This window comes from Prionailurus bengalensis, chromosome E2 (assembly GCF_016509475.1).
Source record: "Prionailurus bengalensis isolate Pbe53 chromosome E2, Fcat_Pben_1.1_paternal_pri, whole genome shotgun sequence".
Classification (NCBI taxonomy): domain Eukaryota; kingdom Metazoa; phylum Chordata; class Mammalia; order Carnivora; family Felidae; genus Prionailurus; species Prionailurus bengalensis.
The window spans coordinates 26776929-26796860 of NC_057352.1; the positions used below are offsets into that span (position 1 = coordinate 26776929).

At 41.9% G+C, this 19932-nt stretch overlaps 1 protein-coding gene across 1 annotated transcript in view; it reads right to left on the reverse strand.

Annotated features, from left to right (window-relative positions):
* ABCC12 (ATP binding cassette subfamily C member 12) overlaps positions 1 to 19932 on the reverse strand; it is a 97559-nt gene that overhangs the window by 36675 nt on the left and 40952 nt on the right. The window contains exons 9-12 of the mRNA XM_043599141.1: positions 17544 to 17651; positions 15254 to 15529; positions 11040 to 11111; positions 8520 to 8644 (exon numbers count right to left, since the gene is read on the reverse strand). Coding sequence (XP_043455076.1) covers positions 8520 to 8644; positions 11040 to 11111; positions 15254 to 15529; positions 17544 to 17651 — 581 coding nt within the window. The remainder of the gene's footprint in view (positions 1 to 8519; positions 8645 to 11039; positions 11112 to 15253; positions 15530 to 17543; positions 17652 to 19932) is intronic.

A 19932-nucleotide genomic window follows, 5' to 3' on the forward strand; every position in this document is an offset into this window, starting at 1 on the left:
GGAGGGTGGGTGATGGGTATTGAGGAGGGCACCTGTTGGGATGAGCACTGGGTGTTGTATGGAAACCAGTCTGACAATAAATTTTATATTTAAAAAAGAAACTATACATAGAAAATCCTAAAGACCCCACCAAAAAACTACAAGTAACAAATGAATTCCATAAAGTTACAGGATACAAAATTAATACCCAGAAATCAGTAGCATTTCTATAAGCTAATAATGAAGTAGCAGAAAGAGAAATTAAGAAAATAATTCCATTTACAATTGTATGAAAAAAATAATAAACTACCTAAGAATAAACTTAACCAAGGAAATGAAAGTTCTGTACTCTGAAAATTATAAAATTCTGATGAAAGAAATTGAAGATGACACAAATAAATGGAAATATACACTGTGCTCATGGGTTGGAAGAATTTAAAATGTCCACACTATCCAAACCAATCTAGAGATTCAATGCAATCCCTATCAAAATACCAATAGCATTTTTCACAGAACTAGAACAAATAATACTAAAATTTATATGGGACCACAAAAGACCCCAAGTAGCCAAAGCAACCTTGAGAAAGAAAAAAAAAAAGCTGGAGGTATCACAATTCCAGATTTTAAGATATAATACAAAGCTGTAGTAATCAAAACAGTATGGTATTGGCATAACAGTAGACACATAGATAGATCAAAGGAAGAAAATAGAGAGCCCAGAAATAAACACTTGCTTACATGGTCATTAATCAATGACAAAGGAGACAAGAATATTCAACAGGTAAAAGACTGTCTCTTCAATAAATGGTGCTGAATAAACTGGACAGCAACATGTAAAAGAATAAAACTGGACTTTATAACACCATACACAAAAATAAACTCCAAAAGGATTAAAGACCTAAACCTGAGACCTGAAACCATAAAAATCCTAGAAAAGAACACAGGCCATAATTTCTCTGACATTGGCTGTAGCAATATTTTTCTAGGTATGTATCCTAAGGCAAGGGAAACAAAAGAAAAAATAAATTATTGGGATTCCATCAAAAAAATAAAAGGCTTTTGCACAGTAAAGGAAACCATCAACAAAACAAAAAATGCAGCCTTCTGAATGGGAGAAAGTACTTGCAAATGATATATCCAATAAGGCATTGATATCCAAAATATATAAAAGAACTTCTACAACTCAACACCAAAAAGACCAATCTGATTTAAAAAAAGAGGCAAAGGACCTGAGTAGACATTTTTCCAGAAAAGACATACAGATGACCAAAAGACACATGAAAAGATGCTCAACATCATTATTCATCAGGCAAATCAAAACCACTGAGATATCACCTTAAACCTGTCAGAATGGCTAAAATCAAAAAGGCAAGAAGTAACAAGTGTTGGAAAGGATGTGAAGAGAAAGGAACCCTCATACACTGTTGTTCGGAATGTAAGTTGGTACAGTCACTGTGAAAAATAATGTGGAAGCCTCTAAAACATTAAAGATAGAATTACCATGTGATCCAGGGATTCCACTACTGGGTATTTACCCATAGAAAACAAGGACACTAATTTGAAAGATATATGCACACCTATTTTTATTGCATCATTATTTAAAGTAGCCAAAATATCAAAGCAACCTACGTATCCATTGATAGATGAATGGAAAAGGAAGATGTGATGGGTGTGATGGGTGTGTGTGTGTGTGTGTGTGATGAAATATTACACAGTCTTTAAAAAGGATGACATCATGCCATTTGCAACAACATGGATGGACCTAGAGGGTATTATTATACTAAATGAAATAAGTCAGACTGAGAAAGACAAACACCATATGATTTCACTCACATGTGCAATTAAAAAAAAAAACACAAATGATTAGGTTTATTCCTAGGTATTTTATGGTTCTCGGTGCAATTGTAAACGGTGCAGTTTCTTTATTTCTCTTTCTGTTGCTTCATTACTGGTGTATAAAACTGCAACCGATTTATGTACATTGATTTTGTACCCTGTGACTTTGATGAATTAATGTATCAGTTCTAGCAGTCTTTTGGTGGAGTCTTTCGGATTTTCCATGTAGAGTATCATGTCGTCTGCGAAAAGTGAAAGTTTGACTTCTTTGCCAATTCTGACGCCTTTTATTTCATTCTGTTGTCTGATTGCTGATACTAGGACTTCCAACACTATGTTAAACAGTGCTGAGTGGACATCCCTGTCATGTTCCTGATCTCAGGAGAGAAGCTCTCAGTTTTTCCCCATTGAGGATTGTATTAGCTGTGAGCTTTTCATATATGGCTTTTATGATGTTTAAGTATGTTCTTTCTATCCCAACTTTCTTTAAGGTTTTTATTAAGAAAGGATGCTGTGTTTTGTCAAATGCTTTTTTTTAATTTAATTTTTTTAATTTACATCCAAATTAGTTAGCATATAGTGCAACAATGATTTCAGGAGTAGATTCCTTAGTGCCCCTTACCCATTTAGCACATACCCCCTCCCACAACCCCTCCAGTAACCCTTGTTTTGTTCTCCATATTTATGAGTCTCTTCTGTTTTGTCCTCCTCCTTGTTTTTATATTATTTTTGTTTCCCTTCCCTTATGTTCATCTGTTATGTCAAATACTTTTTCTGCATCTACTGACAAGATCATATGGATCTTATCCTTTCTTTTATTAATGTGATGTATCACATTGATTGATTTGTGAATATTGAACAGCCCTGAAGCCCAGGAATGAATCCCACTTGATCATAGTGAATAATTCTTTTAATACACTGTTGAATTCGATTTGCTAGTATCTTGTTGAGAATTTTTGCATCCATGTTCATCAGTGATATTGGCCTATAATTTTCCTTTTTTGTGGGCTCTCTGTCTGGTTTGGGATTCAAGGTAATGCTGGCTTCAGAGAATGAGTCCAGAAGTTTTCCTTCCATTTCTATTTTTTTGGAACAGCTAGAGAAGAATAGGTATTAATTCTGCTTTAAATGTCTGCTAGAATTCCCCAGGGAAGCCATCTGGCCCAGGACTCTTATTTGTTGGGAGATTTTTGATAACTGATTCAATTTCTTCACTACTTATGGGTCTGTTCAAATTTTCTATTTCTTCCCATTTGAGTTTTAAGTGTGTAGGTGTCTACGAATTTGTCCATTTCTTCCAGGTTGTCCAGTTTGTTAACATATAGTTTTTCATAGTATTATCTGAAAATTGCTTATATTTCTGAGGGATTGGTTGTGATAAATCCATTTTCATTCGTGATTTTATCTGTTTGGGTCCTCTCTCTTTTCTTTTTGAGAAGTCTGGTTAGGGGTTTACCAATTTTGTTGATTTTTTCACAAAACCAACTCTTAGTTTCATTGATTTGTTCTACTGGGTTTTTTTTATTCTATATTATTTATTTCCACTCTGATTGCTATTATTACACTTCTTATTCTGGCTTTGGGATTTCTTTATTGTTCTGCTTCTAGTTACTTTTTTTTTTCAATATATGAAGTTTATTGTCAAATTGGCTTCCATACAACACCCAGTGCTCATCCCAAAAGGTGCTCTCCTCAATACCCATCACCCACCCTCCCTTCCCTCTCACCCCCCATCAACCCTCAGTTTGTTCTGTTTTTAAGAGTCTCTTATGCTTTGGCTCTCTTCCACTCTAACCTCTTTTTTTTTTTCCTTCCCCTCCCCCATGGGTTCCTGTTAAGTTTCTCAGGATCCACATAAGAGTGAAACCATATGGTATCTGTCTTTCTCTGTATGGCTTATTTCACTTAGCATCACACTCTCCAGTTCCATCCATGTTGCTACAAAGGGCCATATTTCATTCTTTCTCATTGCCACGTAGTACTCCATTGTGTATATAAACCACAATTTCTTTATCCATTCATCAGTTGGTGGACATTTAGGCTCTTTCCATAATTTGGCTATTGTTGAGAGTGCTGCTAAGAACATTGGGGTACAAGTACCCCTATTCATCAGTACTCCTGTATCCCTTGGGTAAATTCCTAGCAGTGCTATTGCTGGGTTATAGGGTAGGTCTATTTTTAATTTTTTGAGGAACCTCCACACTGTTTTCCAGAGTGGCTGCACCAGTTTGCATTCCCACCAACAGTGCAAGATGGTTCCCGTTTCTCCACATCCTCGCCAGCATCTATATTCTCCTGATTTGTTCATTTTGGCCACTCTGACTGGTGTGAGGTGATATCTGAGTGTGGTTTTGATATGTATTTCCCTGATGAGGAGCGATGTTGAGCATCTTTTCATGTGCCTGTTGGCCATCTGGATGTCATCTTCAGAGAAGTGTCTATTCATGTTTTCTGCCCATTTCTTCACTGGGTTATTTGTTTTTCGGGTGTGGAGTTTGGTGAGCTCTTTATAGATTTTGGATACTAGCCCTTTGTCTGATATGTCATTTGCAAATATCTTTTCCCATCTGTTGGTTGCCTTTTAGTTTTGTTGGTTGTTTCCCTTGCTGTGCAGAAGCTTTTTATCTTCATAAGGTCCCAGTAGTTCATTTTTTATTTTAATTCCTTTGCCTTTGGGGATGTGTCAAGTAAGAAATTGCTATGGCTGAGGTCAGAGATGTCTTTTCCTGCTTTCTCCTCTAGGGTTTTGATGGTTTCCTGTCTCACATTCAGGTCCTTTATCCATTTTGAGTTTATTTTTGTGAATGGTGTGAGAAAGTGGTCTAGTTTCAGTCTTCTGCATGTTGCTGTCCAGTTCTCCTAGCACCCTTTGTTAAAGAGACTGTCTTTTTGCCATTGGATATTCTTTCCTGCTTTGTCAAAGATTAGTTGGCCATACGTTTGTGGGTCTAGTTCTGGGATGGAACTGGAGAGTGTTATGCTAAGTGAAATAAGCCATACAGAGAAAGACAGATACCATATGGTTTCATCTTATGTGGATCCTAAGAAACTTAACAGAAACCCATGGGGGAGGGGAAGGAAAGAAAAAGAGGTTAGAGTGGAAGAGAGCCAAAGCATAAGAGACTCTTAAAAACTGAGAACAGGGGCGCCTGGGTGGCGCAGTCGGTTAAGCGTCCGACTTCAGCCAGGTCACGATCTCGCGGTCCGTGAGTTCGAGCCCCGCGTCGGGCTCTGGGCTGATGGCTCAGAGCCTGGAGCCTATTTCCGATTCTGTGTCTCCCTCTCTCTCTGCCCCTCCCCCGTTCATGCTCTGTCTCTCTCTGTCCCAAAAATAAATAAACGTTGAAAAAAAAAAATTTTTTTTAAAAAAACTGAGAACAAACTGAGGGTTGATGGGGGGTGGGATGAGGGGAGGGTGGGTGATGGGTATTGAGGAGGGCACATTTTGGGATGAGCACTGGGTTTTGTATGGAAACCAATTTGACAATAAACTTCATATATTGAAAAAAAAAACAAAAAAAACCCAGAAAAACAAAAACAAAAATAATAGAACTACCCTATGACCCAGTAATAGCACTGCTAGGAATTACAAGTAGATACTAATTACAAGTAGATACTACAACGATACAGGAGTGCTGATTTATGGGAGCACATGTACCCCAATGTCTATATCAGCACCTTCAATAGCCAATTTATGGAAAAAGCCTAAATGCTCATTAGGTGACGAATGGATACAGAAGATGTGGTTTATATATACAATGGAATAGTTCTTGGCAATGAGAAAGAATGAAATCGTACCACTTGCAACAGTGTGGATGGAACTGGAAAGTATTACGCTGAGTGAAATAAGTCAATCAGAGAAAGACAGATATCATGTTTTCACTCATATGTGGATCTTGAGAAACGTAACAGAAGACCATGTGGGAAGGGAAGGGGGAAAAAATAGTTACAAACAGAGAGGGAGGGAGGCAAACCATAAGAGACTCCTAGAACAGAGAACACACTGAGGGTGGATGGGGGGGGGGGTAGGGGAGAGGAGAAAATGAGTGATCAGCTTTGAGGAGGGCACTTGTTGGGATGAGCACTGGGTGTTGTATGTAAGCAATGAACCACGGGAATCTACCCCAAAAACCAAGAGCACACTTTACACACTGTATGTTAGCCAATTTGACAATAATTTATATTTAAAAAGAAAGAAGAAAGAAAGAAAGAAAGAGAAAAACAGACTGGTGTTGGTGCATGAATAGACAAAGACAATAAATAAATAAATAAATAAATAAATAAATAAAACAACTGAATAAACAAACAAAAAGCAGAATCTGACACATAAATACAGAGAACAAATTAATGGTTGCTGGAGGGGGAGGGAATAGGCAAAATGGCTGAAGGGAGAGTGGGAGATACAGCCTTCCAGTTACAGAATAAATAAGTCATGGGGATGAAAGGTAAAGCACAGGGTATCTACTCAATGATATTGTAATAGAGCTACGTGGTATCTGATGGTAGCTACACCTCAGGTGAGCATGGCATAACATACAGAGAAGTTGAATCACTATGTTGTACACCTGAAATGAATGTAACATTGTGTGTCCACTATACTCAAAAAAATTTTTTTGAAAAACCAAGGGCTTTAAAATCAGAAAAATCTGCATTTGGTGGGTTTTTTGTTTTTTGTTTGTTTGTTTAATGTTTTATTTATTTTTGAAGGAGAGAGAGAGAGACAGAAAGTAAGCAGGAAGAGGGGCAGAGAGAGAAGGAGACACAGAATCCAAAGTGGGCTTCAGGCTCTGAGCTGTCAGCACAGAGCCCAATGCAGAGCTCGAACTCACAAGCCATGAGATCATTACCTGAGCCAAAGTCCAACACTTAACAGACTGAGCCACCCAGGCACCCCCAGAACAATCTGCATTTGAATCCAGCTGGATAACCTTGGAGAAGTGACTGTACCTCCCTGATCTTCACTCTCCACTCTATAAAATTGTGCTAATAATTCTGATTGTGTTGTAAGAAGGAAACAAGAACACATATGTAAATCCATTAACACAATTTCTGGTGCATAGCAAATTCTCCATCATTGATGGTTACTATTAATATTATTACCTTTGCCAATCTTTAACTATGAGATTCAGAGTGCTCAGCACATCTTCATCCCTTTGACACCCCCAACCCCCTTCTTAAGCTTCCCTTCACCTTCCTTCCTTCCTGGGGCCTGAGAGCCACTATGTTTGCCCTAGGAGCAAAGCCTCTGCTAGAGATGCCACATACAAAGGATGCTTAATCCACCCTACCAGGCCCAATTCAAGCACTACCCTCTCTTCCCTCTCATGATTTCTGCTGTCACTGAACAATCCAGCACAGCCTCCTGCCACTTGGCACATTCCTTCTTGGTGCACTGTTATTTCTATACATCTCTTATAGCCCCTTCCCGGACTTGAACATCTGAGGGGCAATGACGCATCTGAACCACCCTTCTGTCCCCCATAATCCTTCATGGTCCTGCATATTGCAGGTATTTTGTAAATATTTTCCCTGACATTCTAAGTGATAAGGATAGGAATACCTCCTACTAGCCTGCTACCGAAGAAAGAAAAGCAATTCCAGGTGGGGCAGGGAAGAGGCACAGGTAAAGTCAGGCCAGGAAATGCTGAGCAGAGCAGTGCAACTGGTGCCAAGGACTCCTGCACTGATCAGAACTTCCTGCCACTCTTGAGCCTCCTGGCAGCAGGATGCCATGGCCAGGAAAGATGAGAGGAAGTAATAGACCTCTTGCTGGGAACTCACACATGCTGGCCAATGTCAGTCAGCAAGGACAGCTTGTGCATTCAAAAAATAAGACATGAAAGTCCAGACCATGACTGGAAAGCTGACAGCCAGATTTTGAAAGCCAACTCCACTGGTCTTTACTTTAGCATCATGGAGCTTAGGGAGGTTTCAGGGGGACCCAGATGTCAGGAAACACCAGTGAGAATAAATGATGTTGCCCTGGCATTCAGGACTCAATCACTGCCATTTAATAGCCTTGACCTTGGGCAGGTCAACTCTCCTTCTAAGCTTCAGCTTCGTCATCTGTAAAATGGGGATATGATGCCAGAATCTCCCTAAATGGGTGTTTATAGAATTCTCATTAGAGAGAGAATGTACACAGCAGCATACCAAACCCAGAAGAGAACCATAGAAAGCTATTATTTTCCACAGCTTAAAGATAATGGCACAAAGTGTATACAAAAATTATGACATGAACTTTGTTTTTATTCCATTAGATAATTTTGAGGACATTAACAGCAATATATTCTTGTGGTTGACTGATGTCAATTAATAATTTCAGAGCTGATTAATTGTGTACTTGCTGCTCACAATTTTGAGCAGTTTTGGTTACTTGGCCTAAAGCAAATTGCCAGATATATCTTTCTCCAGTCAGACAACATATGCACTCTCACAGAGAACCTCAGAACATATGCTACTGTGTGCTGGGAATGAAGTGCCGATTCCATCCATTTCTTAGAGTGTGATCACAGGTCTGCAGAAGGCGCCTCTCCTGAACTCTTGGGTTAGGAAGAGAAAAACCAACATCCACTTGGCTCTGATGAATGTTTAATCAGAATTCATTAAAGGAACCCACTTAGCAATCATTACCAATGGCATAGGCATCTGTAGCAGAAGGAATCAAATACTGAAGGGCCTCATGCTTTCAAAGTTAATATTACCTTTGGTGATCATACTTTTCTCCAAATAGTATGTTTTCTCTCACATTTCCATGAAAGATCCATGCTTGCTGGGAAACATAGGCCACAGTCCCATTGAGTGCCACGATCCCTTGCTGTAACTGCATCTGGAGTAACAAGACCAGAATGCCTTCAGAAGCCAATCCTCACAGACTTCTCTTCAGGGACCCACTGCACACTTGTCACCCACTTATTCTATGAACATTAATTATGATGGCGCAAGAGGGTCAACAAGATGTCTTGTCCACATACTGCAAAGACCAGATGTGTAGAATGATGGTCTCAAAATCAAAAACCTACAAGGGGCCAGGGAGGAATGTCACAGAAGAGGCAGTGGTGAGTCCTGCTGTAGGCTGGAGAGGCCACATGGCACCTTAGTGCAGCCAGAACAAGATGCCTTCTGAGAGGACTCAACATCACAAAGGCTTCCTTTTGCAGGTGCACTGGCTACATCCCACCCCCCTCAGCCAGGCCCCAGGGGCAGGGCATAGCCTACATGGCTATGGATGGTGGTCCTGGTGTGTTCTGTCTCAAGGAAGCAGCCTCGATTCAGTCTGCACACTTGGTGCAGGGCCTGGTGCCAAGGATGCAGGCCTGGTGCAGCCAGAATTTCTCATTCTTCAAGAGGAGTGGAAATCCAATTTCATGTAGCACATTGAACAATCCAATTACAAACTTGCATGTGCTCTAGTTTGTGACCCCAAGTACATAAGTGCACTTAAGATGATACCACACTGTGGGCATCTGACAGCTGGTGGTGAAGCCATGTTCAAAGCTGTCAGGAGAGGACATATGCAAGAGATGCCGTGGTGCTCAGGGCTGATGCAGCAGCAGCTGTGTGTTGTGGACAGGAAAGGAAGATAGCCAAGGTCAAGGGATGGGACACAATTTCACCTCAGGAATGTCCCAAGAGACAGAGAACATTAGACTTGGAGAAGAGAAAAAGATAATGACAATAATGGTAATAACAATAGGCAAAATAAATAGGGGCTATGCCAGGCACTGGGTTAAGTGCATACAAAATGCTGGTCACCATGATTGGCCCTGGGAATTATCCTATAACTATTATATACATTATCTTATTTAATCCTCACCACAACCCTCCTAAGCCCCATTTTACGGACAAGGAAACTGAGGTTCAGAGAGGCTCAGTTACTTACCCAAGATTAAATAATGAGCATGAGGCTGAGGCAGGTGTTGAACATAGGCAGTCTAGAGTCCACTCATCAGCCACCCTGCCACCCCCGATCCCAGTGACTATGGTGAGGTATCTAATCTCACCACTGTTACATGGGAGATAGATTCTCTTTTCTCTGAGAGATTCCAAAGGAGCAGAAAAAAGGGTAGAAGTTAAAAGGAGGCAAACTCCACTTCCATATATCAAAACTCTCCAAAGAGGGAACTGGCTGTGAAATAATTAGTTCTCCATTGCTGGAGATATCTGAGCAGAAGTTGGCTCATCTTTTATGGGATTCTGTGGAGAGCCTCATGTTATTCGATAGACAATTGGGATGAGTCACCTGTAACACACCTGCTGACTCTAGGGCTATTTATGACAGGCACACACAACAGAATCCCAGGGCATAAGTAACCTTAGGAGCTCATGGGATTCTGCTCCAATCCCCCAACCTCCTCCTTCGGACAGGGAAGAAGTTGTCACTCTTTCTAGAAATGAGTCAGCTGAGGCCAAAAGAAGTCACCCTATTCTAGAAGGTTCTTCTGAGCCTGGTGTCCTCATTTCTTCAGAGGTTCCTCCTCTCCCAACTACAGGCACCCAAGCTTCTCTCTAGGAACAACATTGTGGGAAGAAAGAGGACTTAATATTCATTCATTTGGGATGAGAAACTATATCAATTTAGAGCCTTGTGAATACAATAATTGGCCTGGCATTTTGCTGGGGTCACACAGCTAGAAATAGCAGACAAAGGACAAGACCCCTGGGCTCCTCCTTGTGCCTACCATGAGGTCTGCAGAGAAGTTGAGGGCACATTGCTGTGTTAGTTGATGCATGCATTCAGCCACTCCATCAAAGAAGGCTTGACTGAGCTGCTGCTGTGGGCAGACACTGGGGATATGGAGATGGACAAAGGGAAAAACATATCTAGAGTCATGGTGAGTCTTAGGTTTCTTGGTCCTTCCCTACCAAGTTGACTTACTGGCCTTTCTAATCAGGATGGCCCAAGTCATGGGAAAAAACATGGATTTAATGACTTTCCTCTTCCTTTGACAAAGGTGGTGTTCTAGACAAGGAAGCAGTCAGTGTTTAACACATGTCCTTAGGAGACAAACCCAAGAGTGTGTGAAAAGCTCAGCCATACATGGACAAGAGGCATGGAGCCACTGAGAACATTAACCCCCTGAAAATCACTATCAACTGTCTTCACAGTGTCCAGTGCAGCTGAGCCCAGCCACTGGGTCCACTGTTCTCAGAGGATCCCAAACACGGCAGGTAGGGAACCTGACATTTCAGTGTCATGTCAATGTTCTGTCTTCACAGTTTACCTGTCCTAGGAGAGCTGCAATGAGGGAGCTCTTTCCACTTCCAACATTCCCACATATTCCCAAGATCTTCCCCTATCAGAGAAACAGAAAAAAAAGACACAGTCATTTCCCCAGTTTTTAGAGAGTCTTGGTATGAAAGTGTTGCCTCCAAACTCTGCTGGCCAAAGGGCCACTGCTAGCTCTAAAAGGTGGCAGTTACAGTCTCACACCCCAAACCTAATATACAGCCTGGACAATACAGGAACCTACATCTTAATTAAGTGTTTTCCTTGGCACAGCACAGCAGAGTGCCCAGAGGACTTCTAGAAATCACATACAAGCACTGATGCAAAACAGCCTTATGCTGGTCTGGGACACACAGGACTTTACAGGAGTATTGTCCCATGCTTACACTCCAGGAAAGCAAATCTAATAGAATTTAAAGGCTGCACAACCCAGAGGGACATAGGTAGCCTTTGAAGTACAGAGAGTTGAGTGCTTTTCAAAAGTAATTTTTAAAGTATCCTCCACTTGGGGCCCCTGGATGGCTCAGTCGGTTGAGCATCCAACTTCAGCTAAGGTCATGATCTTGTGGTTTGTGAGTTCGAGCCCTGCATCGGGCTCTGTGCTGACAGCTTAGAGCCTGGAGCCTACTTTGGATTCTGTGTCTCCCTTTCTCTCTCTGCTCCTCTCCCAGCCTACTCTCTGTCTCTCTCTGTCTCTGTCTCTGTCTCTGCCTCTCTCTCAAAAATAAACATTAAAAAATAATTTAAAGTATCCTTCCACCACACTGAAGCATAACCTGAAATTGCTAAGCAGTTATTCTATTCCAACACTTTGGGTTCATGGATTATTCTACAGCTGCAGATTTATTAATTCTGCCACAAATCATTGTAAGTGCCAGGTGCTGTTCTGGACAGTAGCAACAGCACAACAGAGTAATGAATATGACAGACAACCATTTCGGTCTGCCCTCATGAAGCTTATGTTTTAGTTGAGGGGACCAGTAGTCAACCAAATAAGTAAGTAAAATATGGAGTATGTCAGGTACCTGCCATGGAAACTCATAAAGTAGGGAGGAGGTAGGGAGGAGATGAGGATGGGGGGAACGTTACTAGAAAGGTAAATGTCTTAGCTTGAGTTCTCCCAGAAACAGACCCTGAATCAAAGATTTGAATGAAGGTAGTTCATTTGTGAGGTGTCAGGGGAGGGGGAAGGTGACCCATCAAGGGTGTACAATTATTTTAGCTCCCATGGGAGGCAAATGAAGTTCAATCCTGCTAACAAATTCTGGGAAACTTAGAGTGGTTCTATCCCTCCCACTCCAACGGCTGAGGGAGTAAAGTATAAATAGTCAACAGTGTTTGAGAGCTGCTCCCCTGGCTGTCAATGTCCTGGTGCTTTTTGGGTGATGGGGAGGGCTCTCTGGCATAGATACAGATTTGGCAGTTGGAAGGTGGCTAGGACACACAGATGGGTCACGGACAGGATTTGCTACAGGTGACATTTTAGTAGACCTGAAGGAGGTGAAGTAGTAAACCATGTAGATCTCTGGAGGGAAACCAGGGCAGGCAGAGCAAGAATCCATGTGGAGACTTTTGGCGGACATGTGACCACTCTTGTGTTCAAGCAAAGAGTGCAAGCAGTGCTGCAGATGGAACAACTAAGAGCATTCTCATTAAGACCTGCTCTCCGTGATCTCTTAGAGCAAAGATGCCCATGATGGAGCCAGATACAGCTCCTTTCCCATCGCCTGTCTGCCACCTTCAGCACATGAAGATAGCTCCTGTCATCATGAATTTCTTTGACAAGACTTTATGGAACAGCAGGCATCATGCTAAGCACTGAGGATAAAGTAGTGATCAAGACAGATGTGATCCCTGCCTTATGCAGTCCACATTATCATTGATGCTGCAGATAAGTGCAGCTGATCCATTTATATTTATCTTTGGGAGAGCACAAGCAAAGAAAGGGCAGAGAGAGGGGGACAGAGGATCCCAAGTGGGCTTTGCACTGACAGCAGCAAGCCCGATGTGGGGCTTGGGGCTACAAACTGCAAGATCATGACCTGAGCCAAAGTTGGATGCTCAGCTGACTGAGCCACCCAAGTGTCCCAAAGCTGATCCATTTTAATTCCACTAAAATGTCTTTAAGGAATTGGTGCATTACAAAGAGTTTGGGACAAAGAGATCATGGGTCTGGATCCAGATTCTAGGCATTTGACTCTCTTTTGAATTCTATCCACCACCTGGGGCCAGGTCTCTAGCCTTCTAGATCCAACCTTGTCTTCAGGAGAAAACCCATGAGACTTGCAGCCCCTGGGTTTCTGATTATTCATCTGTCCATTCAGAAAACACCTTTGGGTGCCTAATGCATGCCAGGCACTTGCCTTGGTATAAGGTCACAACCTGTGAACAAGACAGATACACACCCTGACCTCAAGGAGGCTATAGTCCAATGGAATCCTAGAACTAAATTTGGAAAAAACATGGGTGCTCTGAATTTAGAATATTTAAGGGCAACACTTAAGCTGGATTTTTGACTGTGAGAGGAAAAAGGCGACAATAGCTAACATAAGTTGAGACTTACTATGGGCTTAGCATTTTTGTATAGTATCTCTTTCAGTCCTCACACCGACCTTGTGAAGTCATGTTATTTTTAAAATATCCATTGAGCCCATAAAGGAAGAGAGGCTCCAAGAGGTTAGGCAATATACTCAAGGTCACACAGCTGGCAAGTGGCTGGGACTGGACCCCAGGTACATCAGGTTCTGGAGGCATAACCTTAATCCACACAACACTGTGTTGTTCCCACTGTCTTCAACTTGTTTCAGAAAACATTGACCATGTCCTTGATGCACAAGCCCAAGCAAGAGTCATTGACATAATGAGAAGGAAGGCCACTAGGGGGCTAAAAGGCAGCTTCTTTAAAACACAAGAGTAGTTCACTGAAGCCACTCTGGAGCAATTCCAAAGGCCTGGTTGGAACAATCCAGGTGCTGCACATCATAAGCAGGGGGAAGGGCATGAGAAAGCAAAGTGGGCTGCACCCAGTAGGACTTAACAGAGAACCTAGATCAATTACACCCAGCCAAATGAATACTACTCTACACCAGCTATTGAGCTTAGCGTTGCATAATAAGTAGGAACCTCTCCTTCCATAGTGCTCACACCAGAAAGGGTGAGTCAACAAGATGGGAAATTAAAATACTAGGCATAGAATTAATGCTGAGCCCTCAGCAGCAAAATCGGCAAACACTGCCATCCCAGGAGCACTGCTGCTGAGTTCCCAGTGCAAGAGAATCACATGCAGAAGCCAAACATTCCCTAAATGTAGATCTTTGTCTAAGACTCTATTCCCCATTCCTGAGGGGAGCAGCCAACAGGCTCTGGCTGGCTTCCTTTGCTGGGTTGCTTGTTGATCTTACTTGCTTTTAACAAGCATGGTGCTTAAGAGCACAGACTCTGGGGCCAGGTGCCCTGAATGTGAAGCTGTCTTCTGCCACTTGCTAGCAGTATGACCTTGGGTGATTTATTTAACCTCCCTTTGTGTCAGTTTTCTCAATCATAAAGTGGGAATACATATAGTACCTATCTCTTAGGGTTATTGGGGTGGTTAAATGAGTTAGTTGTGTACCTGGTAAATAATAAGTATTCATAATTGTCAGTTATTATCTATCATAGTACTCCAGTGTGAAATTAAGAACAAATCCAAAAAGATTTACAAAAGATAGCCAATTTGAGCCTAGCCACCTGAAATAGATTGTCCATTCAAAATTGCAACTGGCTCCTTTGGAGTTTAAATATCAGTACTGTTACAACTATCATGTTTTGTCAGCTTGAAGAGAATGTCTCCATTACCCATGTACATAGTTTTAAAATTGGGGGGGGTGCCTGGGAGGCTCAGTTGGTTACGCATCCAACTTTGGCTCAGGTCATCTCACAGCTTATGAATTTGAGCTCTGCACTGGGCTATGTGCTGACAGCTCAGAGACTGAAGCCTGCTTCAGTTTCTGTCTCCATCTCTCTCTGCCCCTCCCCTGCTCTCTCTCTCTCTCTCAAATATAAATAAACATGTAAAAAAAATTTTTAAGTTTAAAATTGGGGAAAGAAAACAGTCTAGAGACATCCCCACACCACCTCCAGCTCAAACAAATCATGTTAGGTCTTGATAAAGTATAGTTGTGTGATACAAGGAGGAAAGATAGAAGGCATACCTATAGAACACATACCCACCTTTCTCACCACAAAGCTTATATTGTGCAGAACCGATGTGGGGCTACCACTTTGCTCCTCTGGGCCAGCAACTTCCTGGGCTGATGATCTCACACTGTATGTCTCTAGCCTCTGTTTCTTAAGAAAACACTTTTTCTGGTTCTGCACTTTCTTTGGATCACTTTTTCTGCTGGTTGCTTGATCCCATGTCAAGGTGGCATTTGCTAAAAGCAAGACAGTATCTGGGTCTTCTGGTTGGGTGATGTAAGATGGGGGGTTTTTATCTACGAGAATTTTCTAAGATTAAAGAGACAAAATTAACTGGGCAGACATTATGCATTTACAAGAATCATCCCAATATATCTTCTAATGACCCAAAACCATAATCTTGGCAATTCTACTTAGGATATTTAGGGAAGATATTCCCCTAGGAGAAGCTGCAGCAGAAATAGTGTACTAGCTCATGCTATCTAGGACAGATGCCTCTTTATCCACAAAGTCTATGTGGGTCACCCACATTGGAGAATGCTGATCTCAGCTACATTTTTTCCTCATGCCCAAGGTAATCAGCTTTTTCTAGTCTTTGGGTGGTGGCTTCATTGCCTGGCATTAACACTTATTAAACCAAGGTCACATGCTCAGCCTCTGCCATGCCTTCTTCCTAGTACCCACTCAGCTCAGTTCAACAAAACATTTGCCAAGTGTCTACCCTGTGCCAAATTCTGTGGTAAACATAAGAAATGAAATTATGAATAAGGCATGATTCTTGTCCTTAAATAGATTACAGCCTAGGGGAGGATGGGAACATACACAATCATTTCAGTGAAATGTGACAAGAACAAAACACTGTAACTGCCAAAGAAGGGACACTTGGCTCCCCATCCTGAGGTCTATGTATTGGTGCCTGAGCTGAGTCTGTACAGGTGCTGACAGGCAAAAATGAGGGAAGGAAGAGGAGATGAGAGCCTTATAACAAAAGGTATGGCATTAGCAAAGGCAAGGAAACATTCAATAGCATGGTTTATTAGGGTGAGGACATGAAACAAGCAATTCAGGATTACCATAGAGCTCAAGGTAGGAAGGGGATAGGAAATCAGGTGGAGACATAATTGAGGACCTGCTGATGGAAGGCTCAGGTTCAGTCCTGGAGGGAACAAGGACTCAAGGGTTTCAAGCAGGTGAATATCAGTGGTCAGACCAAAATTTCAATAGCTCTCTGGGGGCTGAGTGCAATGAGGATTTAAGAAGAACAACAACAGAAAAGGGAAATTGGTTCATAAGTCACCGTGATAATTCAGTGATGGCAGCAGGGACAAAGAAGTTGAGGAGTCAAGAAATAGCATTGTTTCTCTAGTCTAAATTATCTGATATCATAATATATACAGCTAATATGATGGTGTTCATTCTTGGGTGTTGTTCAGAAAGTATTGACTTGATAATACCACTTTACAACTCAATCTTACAAACAGTGCCTCTTAAAATTGAGGAAACACAGTGAGCAGGAAGTGACTCACAAGGGCCCTTGATTACTTGAATGTGAATAGTAAGGGATACAAGCATCTCTGATGCCTAAAGTGACTTCCAGAATGCTGAATAAAATCATTCAATTAATTCACACATGTCTAAACATGCTGTTCTCTTCTCTGCAACACCCTCCTCCTTTTCCTTCCCTTGCCTGAACTTCAAAACCACTTTATGCCTTCTTGCATGTTACATATCCTTACTGTGTATAGCAATGACTGGGATACCTGGTCCTACACGAGACTGGAGGCTCTTGAGAGTAAAAGCTCTCTTTTCCTTTTATTTGCATTTCCTACAATACCTTAAATATAGGAAGCACACAGTACATCTCTGATGACTGACTGACTGACTGAATGAATGAATGAATAAAGCAACTGAGTGCATAAATGTGGTGCCCCACTACCCTCTTCATCATTACCATCACCACATGCATCATAGGGCAAACCAGGTAGGTAAAGGGGTGGGGAATAGCTCAGTGCAAACTCAACCCTACTCCTGGAACAACTTAAGATTTATGACTTGGAAAAAGAGTAGGGGATCAGGAACATCATCTCCACACATGGAGACTCTGTTTCATTTTTAATCAAAGGGCAGACCACCTTATAAAGTTTTGCTTGTACCCTCCTTGATGCACATTTATTGATCCAACTCTGAATGCAGGGTCTTATCCCAGTGTTCTCCAAACCAATGACCCAGCCCTCCAATGGGTTGACACAGCTTTCCCATATCTGAGAATGTTCCCACCCAAAAACAAGATCTCTCTTCCCTACTCACCCAGCATTAGTTATACCTTCATTCTCCTCAGAGAGACATTGGCTTCGGCCATTGCTTTGACCGAGAAAGGCAAGATTGCAATTGAAAACTTCATTACATTAAACATGGCAATCACACTAAATGCCTGAAGAACAAAAGAGAGGTAGAAGGTTTAGGATGAGGTGTTGCCTTTGCTCTGAACCATTCTATCCATGGAAATTATAATTGCTGAGATGAGAAACGGTGACATAATTGGAATTCTGACTGGAACATTTTTTTCATTTCATGACTCCCAAATCATGGTCTAGCAAAGTAGGGATAGCAACATATTAATCTATTTTGCTTTGGAATTTCATCAAAACGGTGGAAGATCTATACCCTTGCCTCTGTAAGTCTAGAGAATATGTGATAATGTCTGAGTAAGGTCTCTAACTGAATGTCTAGAATTTTCCATCCACGTCCTTACTTGGCCTAGACTTTTCACTCAAAACCCCATGGATTGTCCTAAATTATCCTCTTTCCCCAGTTGCTTCAGGGTCCTCTGACCCTTCAGAGCTAGAGCCTCCTTTTCCATACCATATTTAGCCCCAGGAATGAAGGAAGAAATTTCTTGGAAGGACCTGCTTGGCCCATGCTAGCTACTGGAGAGTGACCTCTGACTCTCCCACTCCCGAGGTCTGGCCTCAACACCCTGCCTCCCCACACACTTGGGACAAGTGTAAAAATCTCTGTTCAACTGGTATTCCCAAAAACCATCTTCCCTCTTCACTGGGGCCTTTCTCACTGAGTCCTGCCTGGTAGGTGGTTAACATCATACAGCCTCAATGAAGACAAGTTTCCTCGCTCCATTGGTGCCCCAGGGGTGCATGATCTCATCTCCCAGATTTCATCTTCTCATCTGCCTGACTTGTAATTAGCAGCTTCTCCCTAACCACCCATTTAAGAAATTAATAACACAACTTCCATCAACAAATACAGAGTGATCCTGCCTGCTGCTGAATGGGCCCCATGGACAGAGCCCTGGGCTTCAACTAATCCTCATTAGTTCTGTAAGGGGACAATGAATAATGCTCCCTTCATCACATCTGGTCCCAAATCCATCCCCAAAGAGAACTCAGCTCCCCCAAGTCCCAGAGTACTATCTTGGCTCAGAAAGCCCAAGCCTTGGTCGACAGAACACTCAGGTTGCCTGATGTGAGCCAGCACCTGGGGGGCTGACCTCCTACTGATGTGGCCCTGACAGAGGAGGTGAGGGATTCTGAATTTGAAGAAGTATGAGCCTTGCATTCAGGGGAATCTTGTTCCTCCTCTAGATTTCTTCTAAATCATCATTTTTGAAAATATTAACCATGTGCAATCAGTTTGGTTTTAAATTTTCTTCGGTGCATTCCTGAGGAAAGAATTGTTTCTGTTTGGGATCATAGAACATAGTCACAATAATTGAGAAGCATTCTGTTGAGACTTTGGTATGTCATTGCCATTTATTCTGGCTTTGGGCTCATGACTGAATTCAAGCCCCAGAGTGTGTGACTAAACTCTGTGTAAAGAACCTGAAAAAATAAAAGCACCTCACAAAGAAAAACAGGGCAGTAACAGGACTGACAGCCTCACAACAGATGCCCTACCAAAAGCATTTGCCTTCTCAAACATCCCCCTTCCCCTCAAGATCCATGATTTTTGGTGCAACTATTGCTCTGTGAGCACACTTGCTTATTTCATTCTCTCTGGGTTTTGTTCTTTTTTTGTCTTGTTTTTATTGACTTTCATCCATTCACTTACCCTTCAGACACTAGATTTAATATCTCAGCTGTTTGTTTATTTCAGCCAGGGGCTGTTTCCCATCTAGCCCAGTTTCTTTACCTTTGAATGCACAGGCCCCCTTATAAAAAACCTGAGTATCTCACATTTATCCTAACTCTCCCTCTGAGGCTTTCAGCCCAAATTATCCTGGGCTGGGTGAGCATCAGGCTAATAAGAACAACAAACACTTACATGGCATTTACAATGTACCAGGCGCTGTTCCACGTGCCTTACATAAAAGAGCTCCTTCAGTCCTCACAACCACAGGGACTATTATAACCCCATTTACAGATAATAAAACCAAGCAAGAGAGGTTGAATGAATTGCCCTCTGTCATAGTAACAGAGTTGGTATTTAAACAAGGGGGATTCTGACCCTAACACCACACTATGTCTCCCAGTACCTATGACTGCTCCCACCCAGAAAACTCCCACAAAGTTTCCTTATTGTAATATGTATGAATAAATATGAATAAAATAGCCCAGTGATCATTTGATTTCAGTTTTGTTTTCCAAATGTAAAATTGTGTTCTAATATTAACTACTGCCCCTGCACTTAGACTAGATGAGAGTCACCGTTAGGCTCTCCTGGGCTCCTTGTCAGTCCAAGCACTTGTTTTTAAAAGT